The sequence below is a fragment of the Nasonia vitripennis genome, unplaced genomic scaffold (genome assembly GCF_009193385.2).
Source record: "Nasonia vitripennis strain AsymCx unplaced genomic scaffold, Nvit_psr_1.1 unplaced0148, whole genome shotgun sequence".
NCBI classification, from domain to species: domain Eukaryota; kingdom Metazoa; phylum Arthropoda; class Insecta; order Hymenoptera; family Pteromalidae; genus Nasonia; species Nasonia vitripennis.
This window is the reverse complement of record NW_022279927.1, coordinates 1,206,389-1,232,408: the sequence shown is the minus strand read 5'-3', so window position 1 is coordinate 1,232,408 and position 26,020 is coordinate 1,206,389. Positions and strand designations below refer to the sequence as shown.

At 35.8% G+C, this 26,020-nt stretch overlaps 1 protein-coding gene across 11 annotated transcripts in view; it reads left to right on the top strand.

The window, feature by feature from the left end:
• LOC107982149 (dipeptidase 1) overlaps positions 1–26,020 on the top strand; it is a 662,392-nt gene that overhangs the window by 39,612 nt on the left and 596,760 nt on the right. For 10 of the 11 annotated variants that reach the window (XR_004345325.1, XM_032602224.1, XM_031933340.2 and 7 more), the window contains one exon: positions 3,258–3,773. Coding sequence is in view for 9 of the 11 variants with exons in the window: in XM_032602224.1 (XP_032458115.1) it covers positions 3,525–3,773 (249 nt within the window). In the remaining 2 variants the exon portion in view is untranslated. The remainder of the gene's footprint in view (positions 1–3,257; positions 3,774–26,020) is intronic. The other variant, XM_032602226.1, reaches the window with a different exon arrangement.

The window sequence follows — 26,020 nt, the reverse complement described above, 5'->3', positions numbered from 1 at the left end:
AACAAAATGGAGCTTTTCTTTGCTCGTTTAATTTTTGCTAATTTAGCATTATAATTATTATAAAATCCTTTCCCAAGTCTCTTTTTTATTTGGAAAATTAATGGCCTGTATAATCCGGAAAGTAGTCGTTTTTTATCGTTTATACTAATTATCGATGGTCTATAAGGTTGCTTGTCGATGAATATCGACTAATGTTGATGCGATCTATTTTATCGTCCTGAATTTTAATTTTTTTTGTGATATATTCCAGAACATTATTTTATCTTTGATTATCAGTAAGATGTTTACAATTTATAAATGCCTCATAAAGTTCGTTGTTTGTTACCGTAATAGTATTCATTGTAACAAAAAATATTAACGTAATTACATAAAATAATATTTAAAATCACATTTGAACGAGTTAAAAGAAAAACAAATATCACTTCATAATCACTGTATACACTTTAGACACGATAATACAAAATCTTAAATGCTCAACACTACTATATACACTATACTATACTCTACTACTATACACACTCTTTGCATTCAAAGATAATGACAAATTAGACAGTATCACCTGTGCTCATCAATGCTCTTCACTGCTCGAAAGCCTCGAATACACTAAAACTATAACAAAGCTTATTACCTCCAAGTCGATGCATGTTTCAAAATACGTTTGACCGCCCGCATATATGTTGTATACAATAAACAGAAGTTTTTCTGGCGCACCGATTCGCTGAAAAACACACATACATAAACAAACGTGCGCTTGTGTGAGTTTGTTATGTGTGCGCGTGCGTGTGTGCATTATAATTTTAATTATTATTTAAGAAATGTATACACATATGTATACCTATACTAGCCTCGTAAAAAATTGAACATGTTACGGCCTAATTAAGCATATATATAATTATACACGTATATATTTTATTTTCGACAGTTCGGACTCAACATTCAGATGAGGAATCAGAGAATGAGCAATGTTAAAAATGTATATTTTAGTCTTCTATTAAATGTTATAAAAAAATAATTTTTCTGAATCTTTCGTAAAATCAACAAATTCCCTAAAATTTAATGATCATTGCATAAAAATAATTTAAATGATTTGTGACAAAAAAAATTATGATACATACTGCATACTGAAACAACTATTAATACTTTAGCAGTAAGCTTTCTATTTGATAGGCAGATTGTGAATTTATTGCATTTTCGGATTCAGAATCGAAAAATACATCGACAACCCGTATCTTTACTCACCTCTCAAAAATAAGTCGATATTACATGAAATCAGGGCGTTTTTAGCCCTAATTTAGGGGCTGTTTTTTTATTTATTGCATTTCCGACATCGGATTCGGGTTCAGCGTCAAAAAATACACCGAAAACATATATCTGCACTTATTTGGAGAGTTAGTTTTTGTTTTCAATCATTTTATAAATTGCGGAAATAATAATTACATTTTTGATTAACTTTATCGATTTTTTAACCTTATACGCGGATTTATAATAAAAAAAGCGGTATCCTATTTCATTCCTAGGTACATCAAGATATGTTTTCAATTTTTTAAAATGAATTTTACTGAATACTCGATCTAAGACTGAATTTGTCCTATTTTTTTGATTTTGAGACCACTGTGCGTCGCCTCCTGGACTCCTGGACCTAGTTGCAGCTGGCTTCCTCGGTTCTCCCACGCATATATTGCTGGCTGCTCTAGTCCTCCCGCTGATGGTGTTGGACTAGCTGGCTTCCTTCCTCTCGTGCTGATCATCACTCGTCAGGATAGTCGCTGGCTCGTCTAGGCGTTGATACTTCCTAACGCCAACGCGCTGCACTTAACTCTGGCAAAATACACACGCACTCGAGAGACTCTCCCAATCTCCTGTAATCGTCGACCTGGAGTCGACGAGCAAAGAAGAACGCGTTACCTCTCTTGCACGGTCGCGAGAGAACTAGCGAATTTACCGCTCGTTCTCGCGCTCACTCTCCTCTCGAGTTCATCGGGCCCGTGCTTCTTGCTAACGTCCGATTAGCTCACAGTCCACGCGGATAGCGAACCACGCATCAGCGCCCGCTGATTGGCTCGCGACATGCGGAGGACCAATCAGCGCGCGCGCTGACGATGCTTACTTTCGCGCCAACGGGGTGAGGGTAATAATTTTGAATAATAAAGATTTGAAAGGCAAAAATTACGAATTGAATTATAACGAAAGATAAAATTTCAAGTCCCAGAATATTGGAAAGGTATAATTTTGAAAAGATAAATTTGGAAATTCCAAAAAATATCGCTTTTGCAATTTTTTAACTACAAATATCACCTTTCGCAATATTTCAATTCAACACTTTTGTTTTATATTTTTTTTTATTTTAAAATCTCAGTTTATAAATTTTTAATTTCTAATCTTTACCCTTTCTAATTTGTATTTTTCAAAATTTTTACCCTCACCCGCCGACAACAACAAGCCGACTCGCTTGTTTCTTCCGCGCACTCAGTGCTTGGCTGCATCGACCGAGATTTCTCGTATCGACGTAGCTGCGATGTTTGCAACGTCGCAAGGGAAATATGGACTTGAAATCCATTTTTAATAGACATGTCTGTAGTACTGTAATTAAAGCTGAAAATAGTTTGTAGATACTAAAAAAAGATCAGTTAAAATGCGGTATGCTCAAAAAAGCTGTAAAATGCTGCATAAGCTGTGGTAAGGAATGACTAATCTAGAATAGCAACATGGGTCGCCAATATGATATCAAAGCTTCATCTTCGTCACAGCACTTACAAAAATAAAAAAAAAAGTTTGAAACTTACTTATAAATTATCTTGGATTTTAGTATCATTCAAAATTTTTCATAGAGTTCTTAAACACACTGACTAGCTGCTCGCTTTCGAATTTATAATTGTATGCATCGGTACATAACACATGCATTTAGTGAGACTAACTTTTAGAAGCACACACAGTAAATCCTTATGCGTGTAACTAAATATTGGAATTTGTGATTTTTTGCAGTAACCTTAAAAAGGGAGGGTGAACCTCTGAAACATTCATGCATTAAATAAGGGTTATATGTGTAACTTGAAGAGATGCTTCATTTCTCCCGCTTTCTATTTTAGTAACACGAGTGATAAAATTAACAATAATAACTACAAAATCAGCTCAATATTATAACGGGGTATTTATTTTCCATAACTCACAATAAACATCATAAAAATCGTATAGTTAATAATTGTTAGTAATAGTTTTTTTTTTATTTCTGAAAAATTTTTATGTTTTTTTTTTTTCAGGTTTAATGATGCACCAAGGATATTAACATTGGACTATAACATAAAAGTCTTAGTTGCAAAGAATTTTTTAATACTCCCTTTACATAGAAATTGATGATTGATTTACTTAAAGCAGTATAGAATGCAATAATGATTTCACTAACAGCAAACTATGCTTTCAATTAGGTAACATAGTGTAATTCAGTTTTAAAAACTAATACTAATGATTTTTAAAATATATCAAAGCGTAACGATTGTTGTTTGGCTGGAGGAATATTATTTTAAATTATGCATCACGGATCAGGTTTTACAACAGGTCCACAAGAAAGAGTTCATCAACAACCAGTACAAACCAATCGCATCACTAGTATAGGAATACCTGAAAAGTGCCCTTACGAATCTTACTCTTCACAAATACCAGACTGCTGTGCTGCAGCTGCCGCAGTTCAAGATTCAAGACCACCAAGTGGTTATAATGTGGGATGCTTTAATGAATGTCACCAAACTACGCCTTACCACGATGATTCTTATTTACAGGTAACAATTTGTTAATCGCAGTTATCAATCATCTAACAATTTTGTTATATATTTATATGAAATTCAAAATTTCACATCAGAACATTGAATTTCATAACATTTCACCATAACAACATTTTTCTAAAGCCACTTTCACTTAAGGGGGGATATAGGTAGTGCTTATGGTCATCTCTGGTACTATTATGCGCCAATTACTGTAAGCAAATCTAGAGATGTTCAGGTAATTTCAAATTTCTGTTACATATCGACCAAATGTCTTTTTTACTATAAAAATTATGTGTATTTTGCATACACACGCGTGTTTAAAGTGCATGCATTTTTTATGAAATAAAACAATTATGCATCATTCCCTTTTAGGGCAGATTTTTTTTAGAACAAAATAAATCTTTTCGTGTAGAAACTTTATTAAACGACATAAATATTATACATTATATTAAGCATAATAGTCTATTACGATACAAGTGACTTAAATAGCCCATTATTTCACGGCGTGTAGTTAGCGCCCGAGCGCAGCGAGAAAGCTATACACGCCGTGCAATGAGCCATTCAGGTCACGAGTATCGTATACTATTTTATAGTAACGTGTGACATAAACCAGCCACGCACAGTGGGAAAGGGGGTGGAGAACGGGGGGGGGGGAGGGTTCAGTGTCACACTGTCTATATTTCTTAATTTTAAATTCTTTAAGTTTTAAGAGTAATCTCTTTGTAATTCGCATCTCATTTAAACGTATTTTACAGTGTGCTTGTTTATGTAACAATATCGACTTAAGGGTAACAATTTCAGATTCGTTTAAATAAAATAATAAATTTTTTCTTCGGTTCTCCGGTCCTTCAGAGTCACACGTCTATATTTCTTAATTTTAAGTTCTTTAAGAGTGACCTCTTTGTAATTCGCATCTCATTTGAACATCTTTTACAGTGCATTTACTTACGTAACAACATCTTATTGTAAATTATTTTATAAAGTTTTTACTCGAATTATTCAAATAAACTTACCTTAACAGTAAAAAGCATAAACTGCACAGCTTTTTCATTTAGTCAGTTGAGGCACTCCAAACTGTAAAATCCATCTTTTAAGTAAGACCTATATTAATGTTAACTATATTAACGATCACGTATATCATACTTCTGATAGAAAATGTAATTAAATAATTATATAAATTATATTGTCGAAAATCTTTTATGTTTTACCGAAGCTAGTGGAAAAAAAGCAAAATAAGAAAAAAAAATAACCGAAAGCAACTTTTCTCTGTACACAAGGAAGATATTATGTGATTAAATAAGATTTTTTACAATTTTTCGGTATCTTTTTCCATTTTTGGAAAGTTTTGATATGACATTTTAATCGGTTTAAACTGTTTCTTCTCAGTTTTACCTTGAACTGACATTGAACCTGACGAGATGGGGCCAAACTGATTCCGGATTTGGATTCAGCGACCAAAAAAACATAAATGTATGGCATTTTTATTTCTTTTACCCATTTCTTCTCAGTTTGACCTTGAACTGACCTTGAACCTGACGTGATCGGGTAAAACTGACCCCGGATTCGGATTCAGCGACCGAAAAAACATAAATGTGTGGCATTTTAATATTTTAAAACCTTTTCTTCTTAATTTGACCTCCAATTGACCTTGACCCTGACGTGATGGGGCCTAACTGACCTTATATTCGAATTCAGCGACCCGAAAAAAATAAAGATAGATAGGTCTGATTTCTCGCGCTTTTTTTATTTTGTGTGCCGGTGTTATTATATAATTTTGTTGTGCATTCCAGCTATGCATTAAATAATATGCTGCTGCTGGTTTTTTACAATATGTCGTTATATATAGCAACGCTGCATTTATTACTATACTGCTGCCGATTATTATATTATTTGTTATGGATTTTAGTATTGTATTTATCAATATTATGCTTTCGAGTATCATAATATTATTCCAACACGCGCATGAAATGGGCCATTTTTCATGTCTAAAAGTAGCGTAGAAAATCGTCAATTCCAAGCGTATTCGAAAAAGTTTAAGCTCAAGTGGGGAGAAAAAAATTAACCCAAGGTTGCCTGTTTTTAAAAAAATTGAACGCCTTCGGTGCCCTCGACTCCGACTCGTGCTAAACACCATACCCATGCTTGACATAGCTTATTTTCTCCCCTTGTTGCACAATGTACTATAGTTATAGTTTTTAGCTTAATATTTGTTATAATATTCAACTAAATTTTTCAGTAGTACAACTCGGCAGACTCTTATCGCTGACTCGTCTCGCTACTCACACTGCAGACGTGTGCGTCTGTGATAAGCTATAATAATTCTAAAAAATTACAAAATTTCTTTGTATACTATATTTTCAGTGAAAATTTTATTTTTAGTTTTTGTATTAAGTCCTTATATTATAGCATTTATAAGTAATAACACTTTTAAATGTTGTCTGTGCCTAACCCTTGAAAGAGCGACGTATAATGGACCATGACTAAAAACTGGCGATGGCAAGTAAATAACAACTTTATTATATGATTGTCCTTGCGATTTATTTATTGTCATTGCAAAACATAATCTTAAAGGAAATTGTTTTCGTTGCATATTAAATGGCATTTTTACTTTAGAAGGTGTTAAATTAATTCTTGGCTTTAAAACCAATTTTATAACATGTTTTCTTGTCAAAATTTCTGCTTGAATTGAATATTTTAACAATTTTTAAATGTTTAGACTAGAATGTGCTCAGACCATGCATGCCTGGGAGGAAATGATGTGTACGCAGGATTCCACAATAAATCACTATTTATTGATAGCACCTCAATCTAATCATCTATTGATGATGATTACAAACGTAGTCAAGCTGTTATAAGATAATATAATTAGGATAACAAAGTAATCGAACAGACAAGCTAAAACGCGTGTTAACCGCTCAAGTGCACAAGGCGAAGAAAGTGCCGCCGCCGTACAGCGAAGTCGGCGCTAGCCGTCTCGCGGTATAGAGAGGGGGGCGTTGAGCCGCGTAGCTCTGCGTTGGGTCTGCCATTCTCTATCAAGCAGACATCTGCTTGTTCATACCCAACATTTAACTGCTTACCTTGTCTCATTACCAAAACCTTCATTATTATTTAAATTTCTCAAAAGTATTACAATGGTTCCAACTTTTAATACCAATTTATGTGGTGTAAGTCCATTAGGTGTTAATGAATTAAAAAATTCTGTCGGTAACATAACATCTGCTTAAGTATTTGACAGCTTGATCTTCTACAATGTTTAAAATTTTATTATTTATAGAGATTATATCACTATTATTAGGAACCAAAATAACTTTATCACAATGTTTTATCGTCTGTTTTTATCTCTCGTCAAAAATTTCAGTTATAATATCCTTTTCTTCCGTTATTATATCGACAGGAATGTCAAACAATTGATGTTCTTCTTCATAAGAATTTTTACATTTTCCGTCGTCTACATTTAATAGCCATTGCTTATAATTATTATCATTGTCGGAAACACGAAGATTTTCATTTAGTGTCATGCGTATGAAATTTATCCATAAATGACTATATTTAACAGAATTTTCAATAACTTCTGTACGACTACCATGACGAACAACAAGTAATGTTAGTGTGAAATCTCCAGACACTAATATAGTTTTACCAACAAATATTTTTTTCTCATAACATATATCTTGAAGAAGACGATCGACAGCTTTAGAAGCAAATTTTGGTGTCATTGATAGCTTATCCTATATTATAATTTGCACATCTTTTAATTTTTCACCATTATTTGAGTTAGTTTTTACATTACATGTTGTGCATTTACTTGTATTAATTGGCAATTTAAATACCGTTTTGCCATTATTTAATAAATTTGCAGCAATGCCTGTCCAAGCTACACATAAAAATGGTATATTAAAATATTCTAAATGATCTATTAAAACATTGAGTGAATAACTTTTCCCACTTCCTCCTGGCCCATAAATAAAAATGCAGTTATTATGTTTACTATTTAAATTTTTTAAAACTTCGTTAAATATATTTTTCTGATTAAATTTTAAAGATTCAACATTTATTTGTAACTCATTTAGTTTATAATGTTTGTATATATAGTGTTACTTCATCATTATATTCTTCTATGCATGTACTTATAACGGGTAAATTAAAATCACTTAAGAAATATCCATTTATTTGCAAATTTCTCTTAATTCTATTAAGTGCTACATTTTCACCAATATTTTTATCATCTTTAGGGTGATAAAAGTAATTTTTATATTATTCATATAATTCTTTTGTGGTAATAGGATTATGATGAATTCCAATAAAGGCGAATAACGCACATAATGCACTAGGGAACTCTAATTGAATTTGTAACGAGGTGCGAAATCGGGTGGATTCGCGCATCATTGAAACGCGACACAAGATTCTGCGCCTTGCGTATAAGTTGCGGTCCGTCGGACGGACAGATAGCCTCCGGCCATAGGTGCGAACGCGACAGCTCTCGTGTGTTAGACTGACTGCATCGAGCGACGACCGATAGCGTGCGAGAGAGTAAGTGTGTGTGTGTGTATGTGTGTGTGTGTGTGATCGCGAGGAAAGGACGTCCAAGCCAACTCCTGCTACGAGAAGCAAGGACGGCCCGGCCTGTCGATCAGCGGCCGAACGAGAGGACATCAGCTCCAGCGAGTGAGCCAGCAACACCACCCGCGCCGAGTGTGTGTGAGTATGTGGTGTGCGCCTACCGAGAACGGCGACTGCGAGTAAGTAGGGCTGGGCCCTTTTTCTGTATCGTGTCAGCAGTAGCAGCGGCTACAGCTTTGCCACTTGGTGCAGTGGCACCAAGTAACGACCTTCTCGTTCGCGCGCGGAAGCTTTGCGAGATACTCTCCACGCCGAGTCGACACGGATGTGACTCGGCGCACATTTGTATAGAGGAAATATTGTCCGCACAATGTATTATTATTTTGTTTTACTTTAATCGGGACTAGCTTCATTTTCCCGAGTTGTTTTCTCCCGTTCCCTACGTCCTCATCGATGAGGTAGCAGCTGGCTTGTGGTCAAGAGAATTATCGCAACATATTTTAGGTAAAAGTTATTTAACGAGTGATGAAATTCTACAAGACTTAGTTCGCGTTGTAATTCCACGAAATCTTTGAGAGCGGACGGAACGAGCAACGGCGTCGGCGGCGTCTCAGCGTCGGGGAACTTCACGTCAACAGCGAGAGATGGAGCCACTGATAAGACTCAGGAGCCACTGATAAGGGGAATTCGAAGGAGACACGCGATGCTGCGGTAAAGTGTTACAATTGTAATCAAATCGGACATATTTCGCTTGAATGTACAAAGCCGAAACGAGAGATTACGTGTTATTTATGTAAACGCCTTGTAAATAGTGTAAATACGTCTAACTTAGGAAATAAATTCATGCGTGAGGTAAAAATAGGCTTATTGAAAACTACAGCACTTATAGATATGGGCGCAACGGTGTGTACTATAAAGTCTACAGCTGTTTTGTGCGCAGGTTACAAAGTAAATAGCATTCGCTCAGTTTTAGAAGGTTTTGGAGGTCAACAGGTAGAATCTCCGGGTGTCGTTGTAGAATCTATACAGATCGATGATTTAAGACCACGTGAACTTACTTTTAGAATAGTACCAGATACAGCACAAAAGGAAAATGTCATAATTGGGCAACCATTTACGGAAGCGCTTGATATTAGTTATACTCGTTCTGGTAATAATTTAAAATTTTTTTATACAAACGCAATTGAGACTAATGATACAGCACCGGTAAAAATTTATTCTTTAGATAATGTTGAATTAGAATCTGGTGAGGTCATGTTTATAAATGTTAATATAAGCTCTCATGAATTAGTAATACCTGTAATAAATAATACTGATAAGGTTAATCGAATTAACGTTAATGAAAAGGTTGGCGAGTCAATTTTATCAATTGAACCGGTAAACGAGATGGAACCGCGTAAAGAGTTAGTAAAATCAGACGAAATTGTAACAGATGAAAACGTAACGTTTGAACAAAAGAATGAGTTGTTACAAATTTTGAATTCATATAGAACTTGTATTGCGAAAAATTTAAGTGAAATAGGTAAAACAAATTTAATGACTATGGATATTGAATTTGAAGATGATAGAGTAATAAGCTCAAAACCATACAAATTAAATACTACTGATAAAAGAGATTTAGATAATTTAGTCATTGAGTACAAAAAGGCTGGAATTATAACAGAAACTGATTCGAAGCATGCTAGTCCAGCGTTTGTTGTTCGCAAAAAGGATGGTTCAGCTAGTATGGTTATAGATTAACGAAAGGCTAACAGAATTACTAAGGGTGTACATTTTCCAATACCTAATTTAGACGATTTGCTTGAAAAATTAAGTAATGCTCGTATTTTCATAACAGTTGATCTCTATCGTGGGTATTTACAAATGCCTTTAACGGAAAGGGCCAAACCTTTAACTGCTTTTATTACTGAAACGACGACTGGGCAATTTGAGAGAGCTATGCTTGGTCTAAAATGCACTCCAACGTATTTTGCTAAATTAATGGAAAAGGTACTTGGTGATGCGAGAAGACATGGAATCGCTTTTAATTTCTTTGACGATATATTATTTATGCTGACAACTGGGATCAATTAATGATAAATTATAAAATAGTATTACAAAATTTTAAAGATGCGGGATTAACTTTAAATTTAAAGAAGTGTAGATTTGGAATGCGAAAAGTAGAATTTTTAGGGTATGTATTGGGAGAAGGTGAACTTAGACCGGGTGATCGTAAAATTGTAGCTATTGAACAATTTCCACGACCACGTGATAAACACGAAGTACGAAGATTCGTAGGGTTGGCTAGCTTTTTCAGACGTTTTGTACCTAAATTTGCAGATCAGATAAAACCATTATTACTATTATTGAGAAAAGATGCAACATTTGAGTGGACTCATGAGCATGAAACGAGTTTTATAAATGTAAAATCAATATTAATTTCAAAACCTGTACTAAAATTGTATAATCCGAACGCTTATAAAACTGAGTTACACACTGATGCTTCTTCAGTTAGAATTGCTGGAATGCTGTTACAGTCTGATTATGAAGGCGACCCTTTAAATTTAGTGTATGCTGTAAGTAGATGTACCACTGAAGTAGAATCTAAGTATCATTCTAGTAAATTAGAGCTTATGGCCATTGCATGGTCTTTACAACGATTACGAAATTTTTATTATTGCGTTAAAATTTACTGTTGTAACTGATTGTCAAAGTCTTGTTTATTTGAATGCATGGAAGACTAAGAATGCGCAAATTTCTAGATGGATGAGTGAATAATCGGAATATAATTTAGAAATTAAGCATAGAAGTGGAGAATTAATGCAACATGTTGATGCTTTATCTAGAACACCAATTCTAAACGACTCTATTATTAATTCTATTAAGAACAAATGAATATGAAATCCTTGTATTTCAACGATCTGATCCATTTATTTTAGAAATAATATCCATTTTACGTAAAACTGAGAGAGAACGTAGTAAATTAGAAAAGAGTAAGATTAAGGATTTTATTTTGCGAGGTGGTTTGCTATATAAGAAAGTAATTCGAGACGATAAGGAAATTGAATTATTTGTTGTACCTAATGCAATGCGAAAATCATTAGTTATACGATATCACGATCTTTGTAATCATTTTGGAGTCGATAAGACTGTTAAGCGTATTGAAGAATATTATTATTTTCCTCGATTGAGACGATATGTAAAAGTACACATTAAAAATTGTTTAGAATGTATTATGTCAAAGCGAAAATTACCGTGACAGGTGGATTGGACGCACTGGACGTGGAGATTTGGGTGTTCGATGGCCACCGAGATCTCCAGATATGACATCACCCGATTTCTATTTGTGGGGGTATTTGAAAGATGTTGTTTATGAACATGAAACTACAACAAGGGAAGATATGATCCACAGAATTCAAACCGCTTATGAAAACATCCCAAGAGCTGTATTACTCAGAACAGTAGAACATTTTCAGCAGCGAATTGAATTGTGTATCCAACAAAATGGTGGTGTCTTTGAGCACCTGCGTTGAATTTTGAGCAAAAGTGAGAGGCAAGGGGACTCACTCTAATTAAGCACCCCGAAAAGTGAGAGGCAAGGGGACTCACTCTAATCAAGCACCCCGAAAAGTGAGAGGCAAGGGGACTCACTCTAATCAAGCACCCCGAAAAGTGAGAGGCAAGGAGACTCACTCTAATCAAGCACCCCAAAGGGAACACAATCCTATTACGTCCACGTCGTTGTTCCTGGGCAACACTAAAGTTAGGATATAAATATGGACTCCACATAACATTTAATATTGCATTTTTGCACTTTTGACCTTACAAAATGGCTTTGAAGTCAGCAAAGCATAATCACATTTTAAGTCAATTATTCTCTTAATGTTTATTACAATAACAAAATGATAATTCTACGAAAAAATTGAAAGGAAACAATGTTAGGCTGATACTTCTTATTTGACCTTGAATTGACCTTCTCAAGGTCACTAAGGCAAACTTGAAATGTCATTTCCGACGTAATTTTTTCCGCTGCTCCGTATTCCAAGGTCAAAAATAGGGGTTCCCGTTAAAAAAATACAATGACCTTCAAATGACCTTGAAAATTGAGTTCAAGGTCAAAGGTGTTGGTGTCTTTAGATGGCCCCTTTTGCTCCCTTCAACTTTTGTCAAGGTCATCTTTCGACATCAGTAAAATAAAACCAGACAAACAGCTGTTTAGCAGATTTTTTGTTATTTGACCTTGAATTGACCTTCTCAAGGTCACTAAGGCAAACTTGAAATGTCATTTCCGAAGTAATTTTTTCCGCTCTATCCGATTCCAAGGTCTAAAATAGAGGTTCCTATTTAAAAAAATCACAATTACCCTCAAATGACCTTGAAAATCGAGTTCAACGTCATAGGTGTTTGTGTCATTCGATGGCCCCCTTTACCCCCTTAAATATTTTTTAAGGTCATTTTTCGTTAAAATTAGTTTTTCCGTGGTTTTTTGTCGTGGTCGGATTAAAATGAAACACCCTGTATATATATATATATATATATATATATATATATATATATATATATATATATATTTAGTTTCACTTAAATCTAAGAGAGGTCGCTATAAGAGTAGTAGGCATGTTCGCTGCTCTGGGCGTGCTGCTGTGAGGAGTAGAATACGTTTGACTGCCGATTAGTGTGGACGCATAACGTCGTTGAATTCAAATCAGAAAAAGCATAACCTTTGTTTTAGGCAGCTTGCTGCGAACTTATTAACTATTATATTTATTTTTGGATTATTTTAAAATAAATTTGTTATTTTAAAAGTTACTTAAGAGTTGATTTGACTGTGTGTGCTTAATTATCCTGACAACTAGATATATCAAACATTATAAATGTTTAATATATAATAGACATATCGTATTACACTTATGACGGTTTATGTCGCGTTTTTGCGGCCTATAGTTTTCGACTTGTTAAACAACGACAGCGCCGCTGTGTGCTCCCTCTGGCTCTCTCTTACGTGAGTACAACAGTTGCTTTCTACTCTGCTCCTTTTTTATAGCACTCTTACTGCCGCACGCTGCCTTCAGGCCTATTATTTTGTAGATTGTTGCATGCGCTTTTTGCAATCTTCAACGTGAGATACCAATCACTGGAGGCTGCAACTTCTTTCAACGCTATTTCTCTGCTTCAACATCCTTTGCTGTATCCTAACCTGCAAACTCGCACGGCTCTTCTCCTCGCTGCATAGAGTCTCTTTTTCCTCAAAGCGATCCACGTAGAGCCACCTGTTGGATAGACGGAACACCACCAGAAACGTCTCTATCATCAATCGCAGGTCGGTCAAATTTCACCACTCTTGATTAGCACTCTATCTGGCTTCGAGAGTATCAAGTCTCTAGCTCTGTCGATAACTTACCATCCGCTACTATCCTGCAACATTCTCTACGTTATCAACTGCCAGTAAATTGTCGACAGAGACATAATATCATTAAAAATGAGCGGGATTGGTGGGAAGAATGCCGAATCGCTCGTCATGTGTGCTCACTGCAGAAAAATAGCTAGAAGAAAAATGAAGACTTGTGAGATGTGTGACTAGCATTTCCACACCATATGTGTCACCCTCAGGTCAATAATGGTGAGGGAGGCTGCCACACTCGTCTGTGCTGCTTGCGCGGAGGAGTACGTCACCGGGACGCCTAAAACCACGCAAACGAGGGCAAAATCAGCGGCAGCAGTAGCAGCGGCCATTACATCTGCCAAGGGCACGCCTGCAACGGGTGTGCCTAAAAAGAATAAGTCGGCATCCGCATCGCTTGCAGGCTCCAGGTATCAATCGCCTGCGAGAACACAGGATGAATTTTCTTCCGTACATATAAGGTCGAAAATGTAGGACAGCAGCTATGATAGCTAAACACTCTTTTTCAGTGGTCATCGAAACTTGCTTGCATCTCTTCACTCCATTCTAATTTTAATCCCTTTTTCAAAGCGTCAGATAGCGGCTTTGCTCTGGCTGAGAAATTTTCTATAAATCTCCTATAATATCCTGCTAATCCTAAAAACTGCCGAATGTTGGTTTGGGATTTCCGAATCACGAACTTTTCTACGGCCTCGAGTTTCTTAGGATTTGGTTAGACGCCTTCGTCGGTTAAAATATGTCCGAGAAATTCTACCTCAGTGGTAAAAAATTTGCACTTTTCGGGTTGGAGAGAGAGAGAGAGAGAGAGAGAGAGAGAGAGAGAGAGAGAGAGAGAAAGAGAGAGAGAGAGAGAGAGAGAATAAGCGTTTTAACTTCTTGCCATGTTCGTCCAAATCCTTCGCTAAAACTATTATATTATCTATGTAGACCAGTAGTTTTGTATCTTGTAAGCCCATGAGTACTAAACTCATTAGATAGGCGAACGTACCTGGCGAGCCTGCTAATCCGAACGGCAATCTTTTCCACTGCAAATGCAGGTTGCCCGTAGAGAAAGCGGTTTTGTGTCTGTCGTCGGGGTGTACTTCGATCTGGTGAAATCCACTGGCAAGGTCAAATACTGAGACGTGTTTTGCACATCCCAAATGTTCTAAAATTTCAGTCATATTAGGCAAGGGTTGAGCTGGGATCTTGGATTTTTTTGTTAAGACCACTGTAATCAATTACTAGCCGCATTTTTGTTCTGCCTTGTGCGTCGAATTTCTTGGGTACAATCAATAGAGGAGCGTTGTAGGGAATGGTTGAAGGTTCTACTAGGCCGTCTGCCAACAACTTGTCAACTTGTCGCTGTATCTCCTTGCGATGAACGGTAGGATATCGATACAGCCTGATGAAACTGGCACGTCGTCGGTGGTCGGTATCCGGTGTTGTACCAAATCGGTCGCAGGAAGTTTGTCTCCTGGTAGATGAAAGATGTCTGGGTACTGTTTAATCAAATTAGTAACGTGTTTTCGTTATTCCATGTTTAAATGGTCAAACTTTAACAAACTTAACATTTTCTCTGCTCCCGTGCCAATCAAGAAATCTACCTTCCCCTTTAATTCTGGGGCTTGAATTGAGATGACGGGAGTGCCGCCGTTTCCTTCCTTGCCTGCAGAATTTGTTTCGCCGACAAAAACCTTACGTTGGCCGGACGCTGCTCACCTGAGCGCCTTGGAGGTGAGCGCTTTTGACGTTAAATCCCCTCTCTGGGTTTGTTGTGCAGGTATACCGTACGAAGGCTGGTTTTGGTATCGGCCCTGTTGCTGCATCGTTAATTGCGGAGGTTGCGGAAGAGCGCCAGGCCACACTTGGGGGCACGTTCGGGGGCCAGATTGTACATATAAGGGTACGGAGGCATCATGGGCATTGCCATGGGAGTAGCCATATTTGGAAATGCTTGCCTTGCGTCGTAACTAGGAGGCTGTTGGCTTCGAGAGCTCCTGTTGTCGAAACTGTTGTTGTTGTTATTTGCTCTGTAATTCGGACTTGGGGTCCGTCTATCCCTGAAAGGACTGCGATTCCAATTTTGTTTTCGAGGAAATCTTGGCGAACGTTCCAACAGCTTTTTGGTTGGTTTTTCCTCCTCATCTTGGAAGCTTACTCTTCTCGGAGGGTTAGATGTTGCCGGGGGTCCCGTTTCGGCGTAATCAATATGTGCCTGCTTGTCTTGGCCACTTCCCATGTCGAGTTCGACACGCCTGGCGATTTCCAAAGCTTGTTCGAGGGTTTTTGGCTCGTTCACGCTCACAGAGTACAGCAGTTCGTCCGATAGTCCTCTCTTGAAAGCCTCTAAGGCCATTCCTTTTAAAATTTTGTCCATGTTGGTTACTTCGTTAGTCTCGAACTTTTCCTTGAGCGAACTGGATGCGCCCTCCACTATCCGTTTTACTCCGGCAAAGAATTCCAACACCGTCTCATTTCTCCTCATGCGACAAGCGTGCAGTTCGGCGCAATAAGTTGAATAATTTTTTTAGGAGCGAAGTACTGCTTAAGAGCGTCGCGAAGGGTCTCCACGCTAGTGATTTCCTTCCCGACTACGGCATCCCTCGCTCGGTCCTTGAGTCGGGAAACCACGCAGCGGAAATAACTTGGATGAAGCCTGACCAGGATAAGTATTTTAAGGGCAGATTTTTCCCGTCATACGGCGGAATATTCTGCAGCCCTTGGTTTAACGCGAAGGTCTCTCCAATTGTGCTGAGTACGGAGTCAGATATAGTTTGGTATCGGGTTAAATTCGCGGTATCGTTTTCATATGGGGGCGACATCTTATTTGCTGTATGCCAATAAGGATTAAAAAATTTTTTCTTTAAAATAGTTTTAGTTGCTCGGATGATTTTCGTTACTCGTGACTTTGGTTTCAGTGGATGTAGGGTTCGTGATTTCTAGCATAGGTCTGGGTGGTACGTTGGTGAGGGGTTTGATACCGACGGCTAAACAAGCCAAATAAAATATATTTCGGTCTCGGATCGGTATTCCTTGAAAAGAGGCGAATTTTCTTAATTAAGTTTTCTTGCTTCCCCTTATTCCTCTTTTACCGGACATGTGTCGGTTAGTTGGTGATTTTAATTTATTGCAAAGCAATACGCTGTATCATAATTTTAGACGATAGCGAGTCGAAATAGCCTTTGGATTCGTTACATAAGGCAAGAACCAGAAAGGGAAATAGTTTTCTAACGTAATCTCTTGTTATGTGAAATTCTGTCTCTTAATGGTTACACGAGTATAGAATAGGATCTAGTCTTATTGTGAAATTTGGGAAGAATGAAATTTATGCAGTAGCTATGAGCCTCGCGAGCAATGCATGTAAATCAGCGGCCATCAGTTTCGCGCTCGATGTAAATGAGGTAAATGAGCAGCATACGATTCCGCGCTCCCTAATTAGCCTATATAATGAGTGAATTCAGCAGCAGTCGGTTCCGTGCTTCATGAATGAACTTACGATAGGTGAATGAGAGCGAGTTGAGTACGATTCCGCGCTCCCTAAGTAGCCTTGAGAAATTCGAGGCGACGATCGGTTGCGCGCTTCGTGATTAAGTTAATATTTTTGATCTAATACTTTAAAAAGCTGCGTGATACTTCCGCGCTAGTTAAGGTTGTATAGTGTAGTGTAAAATGTAGTGTAGTAATGAGAATCGGATTTTGAGTATATAAAAATAGGAAAATTAATTAAACTTTCTCGCAAAATTTTGATTATTAATTCTTAATTTGAGAGAAAGCAATCTCACCGCTGCCACTAAAAATTAATACCCCTTCTCGTCCGGTGTATTGAGTTTGTTGCTCAAAAATTTAAGGCAGAGATGACCGCAGTTAAATATGTTATAGTCTTGATATCTGTCAGGGTTATACTTAACTCCGTTCACGTTCAAATATATCATTAAAGCGGCTGAAGATTGCCAAAACTATCGAAATAAACGACAGATTTACCTCGTTTCCGATATGCCACCCAGTGCGTTCCAGGCCCACTAGCATCATCCAAGTTTACGACAGCTGATTCGTTGTAACGCGGACCACTAGCAGGCAAATCGTTTCTCATGAATACACCGCGAAAATGAGGTATTTTCAAAATTTTGGCATACTTCACGAGGTCAGAGTCAGTGAGCGGTCTGTCTGGTAATCTTAATTTGAGTGACGTTTTTTCTTTTTAATCAATGTCTTGCCATGCGCTATGCGAAGGCCCATTCCCGTTTTGTGAGGTTTCAGATAAAGTCCTTGACCGATACTCAATTCCTCCATTTTTCTATTATGTCTCGAAGTTTCTTCCAACTGTAACTTAGCAGCTTTAAAGACGTTGACTGTTTTCGCAATACCTACAGCTCCTCCTGCCAGTACGCTAGCAGCGCTCAATCCAGTAAAAATAGGTATGTGTAATGGCAAGAAACCACCTACTTTGGACGGTACGGGTAGAACGCGTGAAACCAGTACCTCATGCTTGCCACCGGCTTTCTTAACCACATCGCGAGCGCCTTTCAGTACAGAAAGAATGGCTTTGCGAGCGTTATTGGTTGGTATCATAGATTTGGCAGCAGCTTTTACGATTTTATTCAATCGTAAGCTTTTCTTGCCTCTCTTAGCACCCATTCCGAGTTTCGTCTTTAACTTCATGGTTTTTGAAACAGCAAAAGCAGCTATTTTTTTACCGATGCTCGCGTCTTTCGAAGAAGCTCTTTTTCAAGCTTTGACAGCTAAAATTTTATCAGCAATGGTTCTTGCCTCGTCGTTATCACGATTCTGCGAATATGCAATATCGTGCTCTTTGCAGGCTACGTCAAGATGCTTAATTCCTTGATCTCCTCGTGCTAAACGTTTTGCTAACTTGGTACCTGGTCAGCAGTATTGATAGCCTGGCAAGTGAAGTTCTACCGGTAGCTTGTTGATAATTTTATTTACGAAACCAAGACCATGTCGTTGTCGTCTGTTTCGTTGTCCTCTGAAGGTTTATGATTAACTGATGACGAGAGTATATAAGCGCTCTATTTATACCCGAGCAACTAGTATATGTTGAGCATCCGAATAGTTTAAAGCATGAATTTTAAGGAACAGCATATCAAGCTCCCAGCACCGAACTTCGATTCCGTCGTTGAGCGAGATAAAAAAGTTAAGCGACATGGCAATTTACTGCCTGATAACATAAGGGCAGTTTTTTGCGGGCCGTCAAATTGCGACAAGACTAACAGTTTGCTAGCGCTCATAACTAATCCCAACGGTGTTAGATTTGAAAATATATACGTGTACTCCAAGTCGCTTAATCAGCCAAATTATACATTTTTAAAACAACTATTAGAGCCTCTCAAGAGTATAAAGTATTTTTCTTTCAGTGAACACGAAGAAGTTATAGCACCAGATAGCGCACCTCCCAATTCGATTATGATATTCGACGATATAGCTTGTGAAAAGCAGAATAACGTCAGAACATTCTTTTGCATGGGTAGGCATAAAAAAGTTGACTGCTTGGTAGTATTTCGACAAGATGATATAAATTTACAGCACTTATGCGACGATCATGTAAATTCTGGCATGACTTACGCACGCTTCAAGGATTGATACACGCAATGTTGGTCAGATGTTAATCATAGATTTTTCATTATTGACAAAGATAGCTTAATCAATGCTGGAAGATATCGGAAGGAGTACTATCAGTTTGCTATAAATATAGCTCGTGCTTAGTACTGTATACTTAGTCTGACATTGAATGCCAAAGTGCAAGCATGTTTGATTTTCATCAAGAGAAAAACGTATTTCATCAGCTGGTCAGAGCGCGAAACGCTGTCAGGTGCAAATACAGCTTATTGAAATTTGAAAAGGATAATTTTGAGAAAGTCGTTGGAGAAACTTTTAGACTAATCGTTGATCCACTTCAAAAACTAGTTGAATCGGAAAATAAGAAATCTATCACTACTGCTACATCACCAATAGACAATTTGCATAAAAATCCTTTCAAAAGAAAAGTAGAAAAAGATCAAATCTGAGCGACCCATTGACGGTGATGATGAGGCTTACAAATTTGACGAGGATAATGAATCGTATTGGGCAAATTCTACGATGCAAGACGAGGGAGCTGAGACAGCGTATGATACAGCTGATAGTGAGAATGAAACATCGATTAGTAAACCCAGTTTACCTTTTCTTAATCAGGCGAATCTGGACAAAATATATAGATTACACAAGGAGAACGAAAACTACATGCTCGGAAACTCGATAGTAAAATTCGAAGATAAGAAGATAGTAGTGGACAATGTTGAGTATCCGAAAACTGCTAACTGTTGGGTTGATGGACGTTTACAGAAATCCTGAAAAAAAAATCGTCGGTTCTAATGATATGAAAAATTTTAGAAGCAACGAGTGTTTACAAAAAGAAGCTCAACTCTAAGGCAGATATTCGATCTTCAAATAGCAAAAAATATCCAGACTTCATCGCCCCTCTATTCTTCGGAAAGAGAGAAAAGGAAGGTGGAGCACTGCCTCAATACAAAATTGCTAGAACGAACACGCGTATGGATTACGTATATTGAGAAGATCCAAATGAACTGGTCGACCGTCTGCGTTTGCTTATCGCCGAACAATCGGCTGGCAATCTCAGTTACGTGAAAGAGATTCACTCGATCATATAAGAACTTCGGGAAGGTAGTTATATACGCTGAGCATTGCCCGTAAACGACATTATCAAAATGAGCGTCGACGAGTTCGGACGTAATTTGAAAAAGAATGAGGGGTACCATGGCCCTCCTGGTTTTGGTTTCAAAATTACAAAAGATGGACCCTATGACTTGGATAACAAGAGACTATGCATATGCAACTATGCCTCATAAACTCAACGAAGCTGTAGACTTAGTTGTCGCTCCATACTATACACCAAATGGAAAATAAAAAAGCGCGAAACGTCACGGATAAATTAAGAGAGGAATTAAAGGATTTGGATTCCCTAATTGAAGCACACAGAGATGAAGGATCGGCCAGTTTTGGAACTACAGGCAGATGTGAAAGCTAAGAAAGAGACTATCAAAGAGATAGCCGAAGCTAATGCTATATCTGCCTCCAAAGTGACAACATTAGAAAAAACTGCTGATAATGGAGCATGAAAGACTTGTAGAAGCCTGCTCGTCGTATCTATCCTTGACGAAAGTTTGTCATGCAAGGATTCGATGAATCTTGGCAGGCTGGTTTGGTAGAAATGCTACCTAACTCCAAGGAGAACAAAGGCTATAATTACTTGCTCACTGTGATCGATATATTTTCGAAGTATGCCTGGGCTGTGTCCCTGTGAAAAAGAAAACCGGAAAAGAAGTTGCTGCGTCGATGAAGTTGTTGTTGAGTCAAGGTCGAGTACCAAAAGTTACACACCAACAGAGGCAAAGAATTCTACAATTCTGATTTTAAAGATCTTATGCAAAAGCATAAGATCGATCTGCACTCGACGTATAGCAAAATAAAAGCTTCAATTTGCGAACGTTTCAACCGCACTCAATGGTAGTTAATTTTTGTGAACGATTTTGAAATGCTCCAATTAGATTGTCAGATCAATAAATTCTTACCAATCAAAAGCACGACTTGAAAAACGTCCCACAAGAATTAATTACCGTCGATTATAGATAAATATATTTAATACAGCTAACATCCTATAAAAGTAGTTATAGCTACCAGTACACAGGACCAGTTATAAAATTACAGAATAAAATAGAAATAAATTTTCAATATCGAAAAATGTTTTCGAACTCTTTGTAATTATTTAACAACAGTATTAATTATATCAAAAAATCTAACAATTAAATAATATTAATTGAACTTTTTATTTACATTTATAATACAATGTAAATTGTAGGATTTTAACAATCATCATTTATATTCTGTAATGAAATGTAATACAATATTCACTTTCATATTAATTGATAACTATATCTTAAATCCCTAGCGAAAAAGAAAAATAAAAACAAGAACAGAAGATAAAAGTTATATGAACTGCAGATAAAAGCAGAAAAATGTTGAAATTGAGACACAGACAATAGTAATTTCTTGTTGTCTTTAGTTTTATTTAGTTAGCTAGATTCTGCAGTTGGATTTATTTTTTTTTCAGGTATCAAATTTTACGATTTTGAGAATAAATAAAAAAATAAATATAACAGACAATAACTTTTAATAAATGAATACAACAGTTTTTTCATAGTTCAAAACAGCTATCTTCGGGTTTCTACACATTTTTCTTAACTTTTTAAAAACACGCCTTTAATAACATTATAAAATTTAATTAACGTAACTGTTGAAAACAATTAAAATCTGATACCATCCTTAGTAAAGTAAAAAAAAACTAATAATACCTGTAAATAACTGTTGTCTTTGTCTCAATTTCGACATTTTTTTTGCTAAAAATTTCTGTTTTGTTTAGTTATCGTCTATTCTAGTCTGAAATCTTAAGATGGAAACTATTATGTGCAGAATTTTTGTTCCACTTAGGATCAATATGAGAATGGAAAATTATGTAATTTTATACAAAATCATATTTTATATCCTTGCATAAAGATCAATTAATTTAATTATCATTTTCTTTAATACTTATCTAAATTCTTGAATAAGTCTGTATTTAAAATATATTTTGATATAGCGTGCGTAAAATGAACTATTACGCAAGCTCCGCGTGCGTGTAAGCACATTTTCTGCCCCCCATATCGGAAATTAACGTTCAATACACATGCGAAAAGTGAATTTTTGAAATTCTATAAATAGATAAAATTCAGTTGTCAATAGTCAAATAACACTTTATTGATTGTGAAATCACTATCAGTTTCTAACTTGAAATTTTCATGTCTAATATTTTAAAATTAAAATATTGCTTAGAATGCTTCAACGCACTAATTTTTGAATACGGTTCTACTATTTAAAAAATAATTTTCAATAATAATAAACTTCATAAGAATATTTTAGAAGTAAATTTAATAGAGCAGTATACCTAATAGGTTAAAAATGACTGCCTGGATCGACAGTTATGAGGATTTTGAAAAAGCAAAAACGGCACAGGCTTTTCTTTGACCTAGTTATTTGAGATTAGTCGTAGATATGTTCATAAGTGAAAATGCTCATAACTGTCGACCCAGGCGGTCATTTTTAACCATTCAGGGCTTAAATTAAAGCTCTCTCATTCTACTTGCGTTTGAAAAGTTTATACTATGTCCCTGTTTGTTAGTTAGCTATATATATGAAAATCAAGAAGGGGAATTGATCAAAATCAACAGTCGGAATTGATCAGAATATATATCGCTAACTAACAAACAAGTACTCAATATAAATTTTTAAATTGAAAGTAGAATAAAAAAGTTTTAATTTAGGCTCTGGCTGGTTGAAAATGACCACTCCTGTGAAAAGTTGTAAGCATTTCAATCGTAATACAGCATTTTCTTTGAAGTTAGGGGATGTACAGCTCTGCCTAGGGTCGAAATTTAAAAAAGTGCCATCCGGTAATCGAAAGAAGATAAAAAACGCTAACTTTTATGATTTTCTAAAAATGTTAAGGTCAGAAGGATTTTTGGGTACGGCTCTGTCGCAGTTGACGCGAAATGCTCCATATATATATATATATATATATACACACACATATATATACAAATTTATATATATATATATAAATTTATTATATATATATATATATATATATATATATAAATTTATTATATATATATATATATATATATATATATATATATAAATTTGTATAACATATATTTAAATATTATAATAAACATATATAATACATTAATCAAAGAATATAATTTATTGTAATGTTTGTTTAAAACATCTAGTTGATTATAAGTTACGATTTATGTAACAAAATTTATATTGTTTGATATTAATTTAACTTTCTCTACTGATAAACTCATGTAAGTGCTCTTTATATAAGACAAATGATTTCATAACCATTTTTGTCATTTCATATTCACAAACGCATAGCTTAAAAAAGTGCATGCATACCTGCACAAATAACTATTTGCAGCATCCCTTTCATCTGGACTAAATCTGCAGAATACATCTTGTGATATGCATGAATACATACAGCATTCGTCATTTTATATTCACAAACACAGAGCTTCAAAAATAAAATTCATCTGACAATAGGTTTTGTGATTGTGTAGAGTTTTGCAGTGTAGTAAAATAATAAAAAATCGGTGTAGAGTATGCACAAAAAAAATGACACCAAATGAACTGTACACATGAATACTCCACACAAACCTATTTTCCTACACGACAAAATTCTACAGATATTTTCTACACGGATATTCTTCACACATATTTTTCATTATCTTACTACACTGCTAAACGCTACACCATGGAATAACCTATTGTAGAAAAATTCATCAGACAATAGGTTATGTGATTGTGTAAAGTTTTGCAGTGTAGTAAAATACTAAAAAATCGGTGTAGAGAATATCGAAGTAAAAAATATCCGTGTAGGAAATTATGTTTGTGTAGAGTTTTTATCTTTACAGTTTGTTGAATGTCAGTAAAATTATTAGCAGCAACCCTTCGATGTCAACTAAAACTGCAGATTACATTTTGTATGCATAAAAGTATACAGCATTCGTCATTAAATATTCACAAACACATAGTTTAAAAAAAAGATCATATCTGCACAAATATTTAATCGCAGCATTCTCTTTATCTGGGCTAAATTTACTGATTACATCTTATAATATGCATGAATACATACAGCATTCGTCATTCCATATTCACAAACAAATCACTTTTAAAAAAAGATTACATTTGCACAAATATTTAATCACAGCATCTCTTTTCTCTAGACCAAATCTACTGATTACATCTTATGATATGCATGAATGCATCGAACATTCATCATTTCAGATTTACAAATAGATAGTTTAAACAAAACAGAATATTTACATAAATAATTGTTTGCGGCATCCTTTTTTATATGAACTGAATCTGCAGATTACATCTTGTAATATGCATGAATGCATACAACATTCGTCATTTCATATTCACAAACACAGAGCTCCAAAAAAAGATCATATCTGCACAAATATTTAATCGCAGTATCCTTTTTATCTAGACTAAATCTATTGATTATATCTTACGATATGCATGAATACATAAAGCATTGGTTATTTCATATTCTCAAAAAGATGGCTTACAAAATAAACACAAATAATTATTCGCAGCATCCCTTTTATCTAAACTTATCTCAAAATAATCTTCATTTATCCACGTGCATGAATATATATATATATATATATATATATATATATATATGTGTGTATGTGTGTGTTTGTGTAAAAAATATTTTTAAAAAATACATTAATTTCCTTTTATTGTTTTCTCAGCTTCCAATTTACCTGGACCAAATCTTGAAAATGTTTTTTAAGTAGGATCGTATATTTTCATCATATGTACCTGTCTATATCATTATATTAGTCATTTGTTTATAAAATACATCAAGTTTTGTAGAATAAATGCAGAAAAAATCCGGATGGACGGACGGACGGATAAACTGACATTTTCAAAGTTCTTTTACTGTTAAAAACTAATTGCAATTTGATACATGTAACATTTTTTTTTTTGGTAACCTGAATGATTTAAGTTCAAAGAACATTTTTACCGTAAAATAGATTCATTTATTTATTTATTTTTTTTTTAACGAGTTTTGGAGGGTTTTTACAAAATCGACCAAATATAAAATTTTAATATAGTGTAGCGTAGATTTATAACTACCGCGCGCCTAGTACATACTTATCACTAACTTATTATATACAAGCAAGAACACGCATACACATGCACATACGCACACGCAGACACAGGCACACACATGCGCACACTTTGTCATACAATTCGACATTATTAAAAACTATCAATGACTAGAAGCATACTCATCTCTGTCGAAGAATTCGATGTTTTACAAACTAACTATTTAAAATCTTTAACCGCGCACACTTAACTTATCACTAAGCACAAACGCTTCCTGACTAGATCGGGCTAGTTCATACACTGTTCTGAGTAGATCAGGCTAGTTCATACTAGTTCAGACACTTCCTGACTAGTTTAAGCACTTCATGATGGATTCACTTGCCGGAAAACATAACTACCTAGCCCACCACGGTACGTCAGGAACAGCTCGAGCTTGTTGGCCGCATTCGGCATATTCTCATAGAAGCTCTCATTCTCCAAGAAGCTGTCGGAAACCTTCTTCAGGAGAAAAATGTCAAATTCTCAATTGAGCTCTGCTACGATTTTCGGCCCGAACTTTGTCTTCGCCTCCTTTAAGACCGTGACCATGTACACCTGA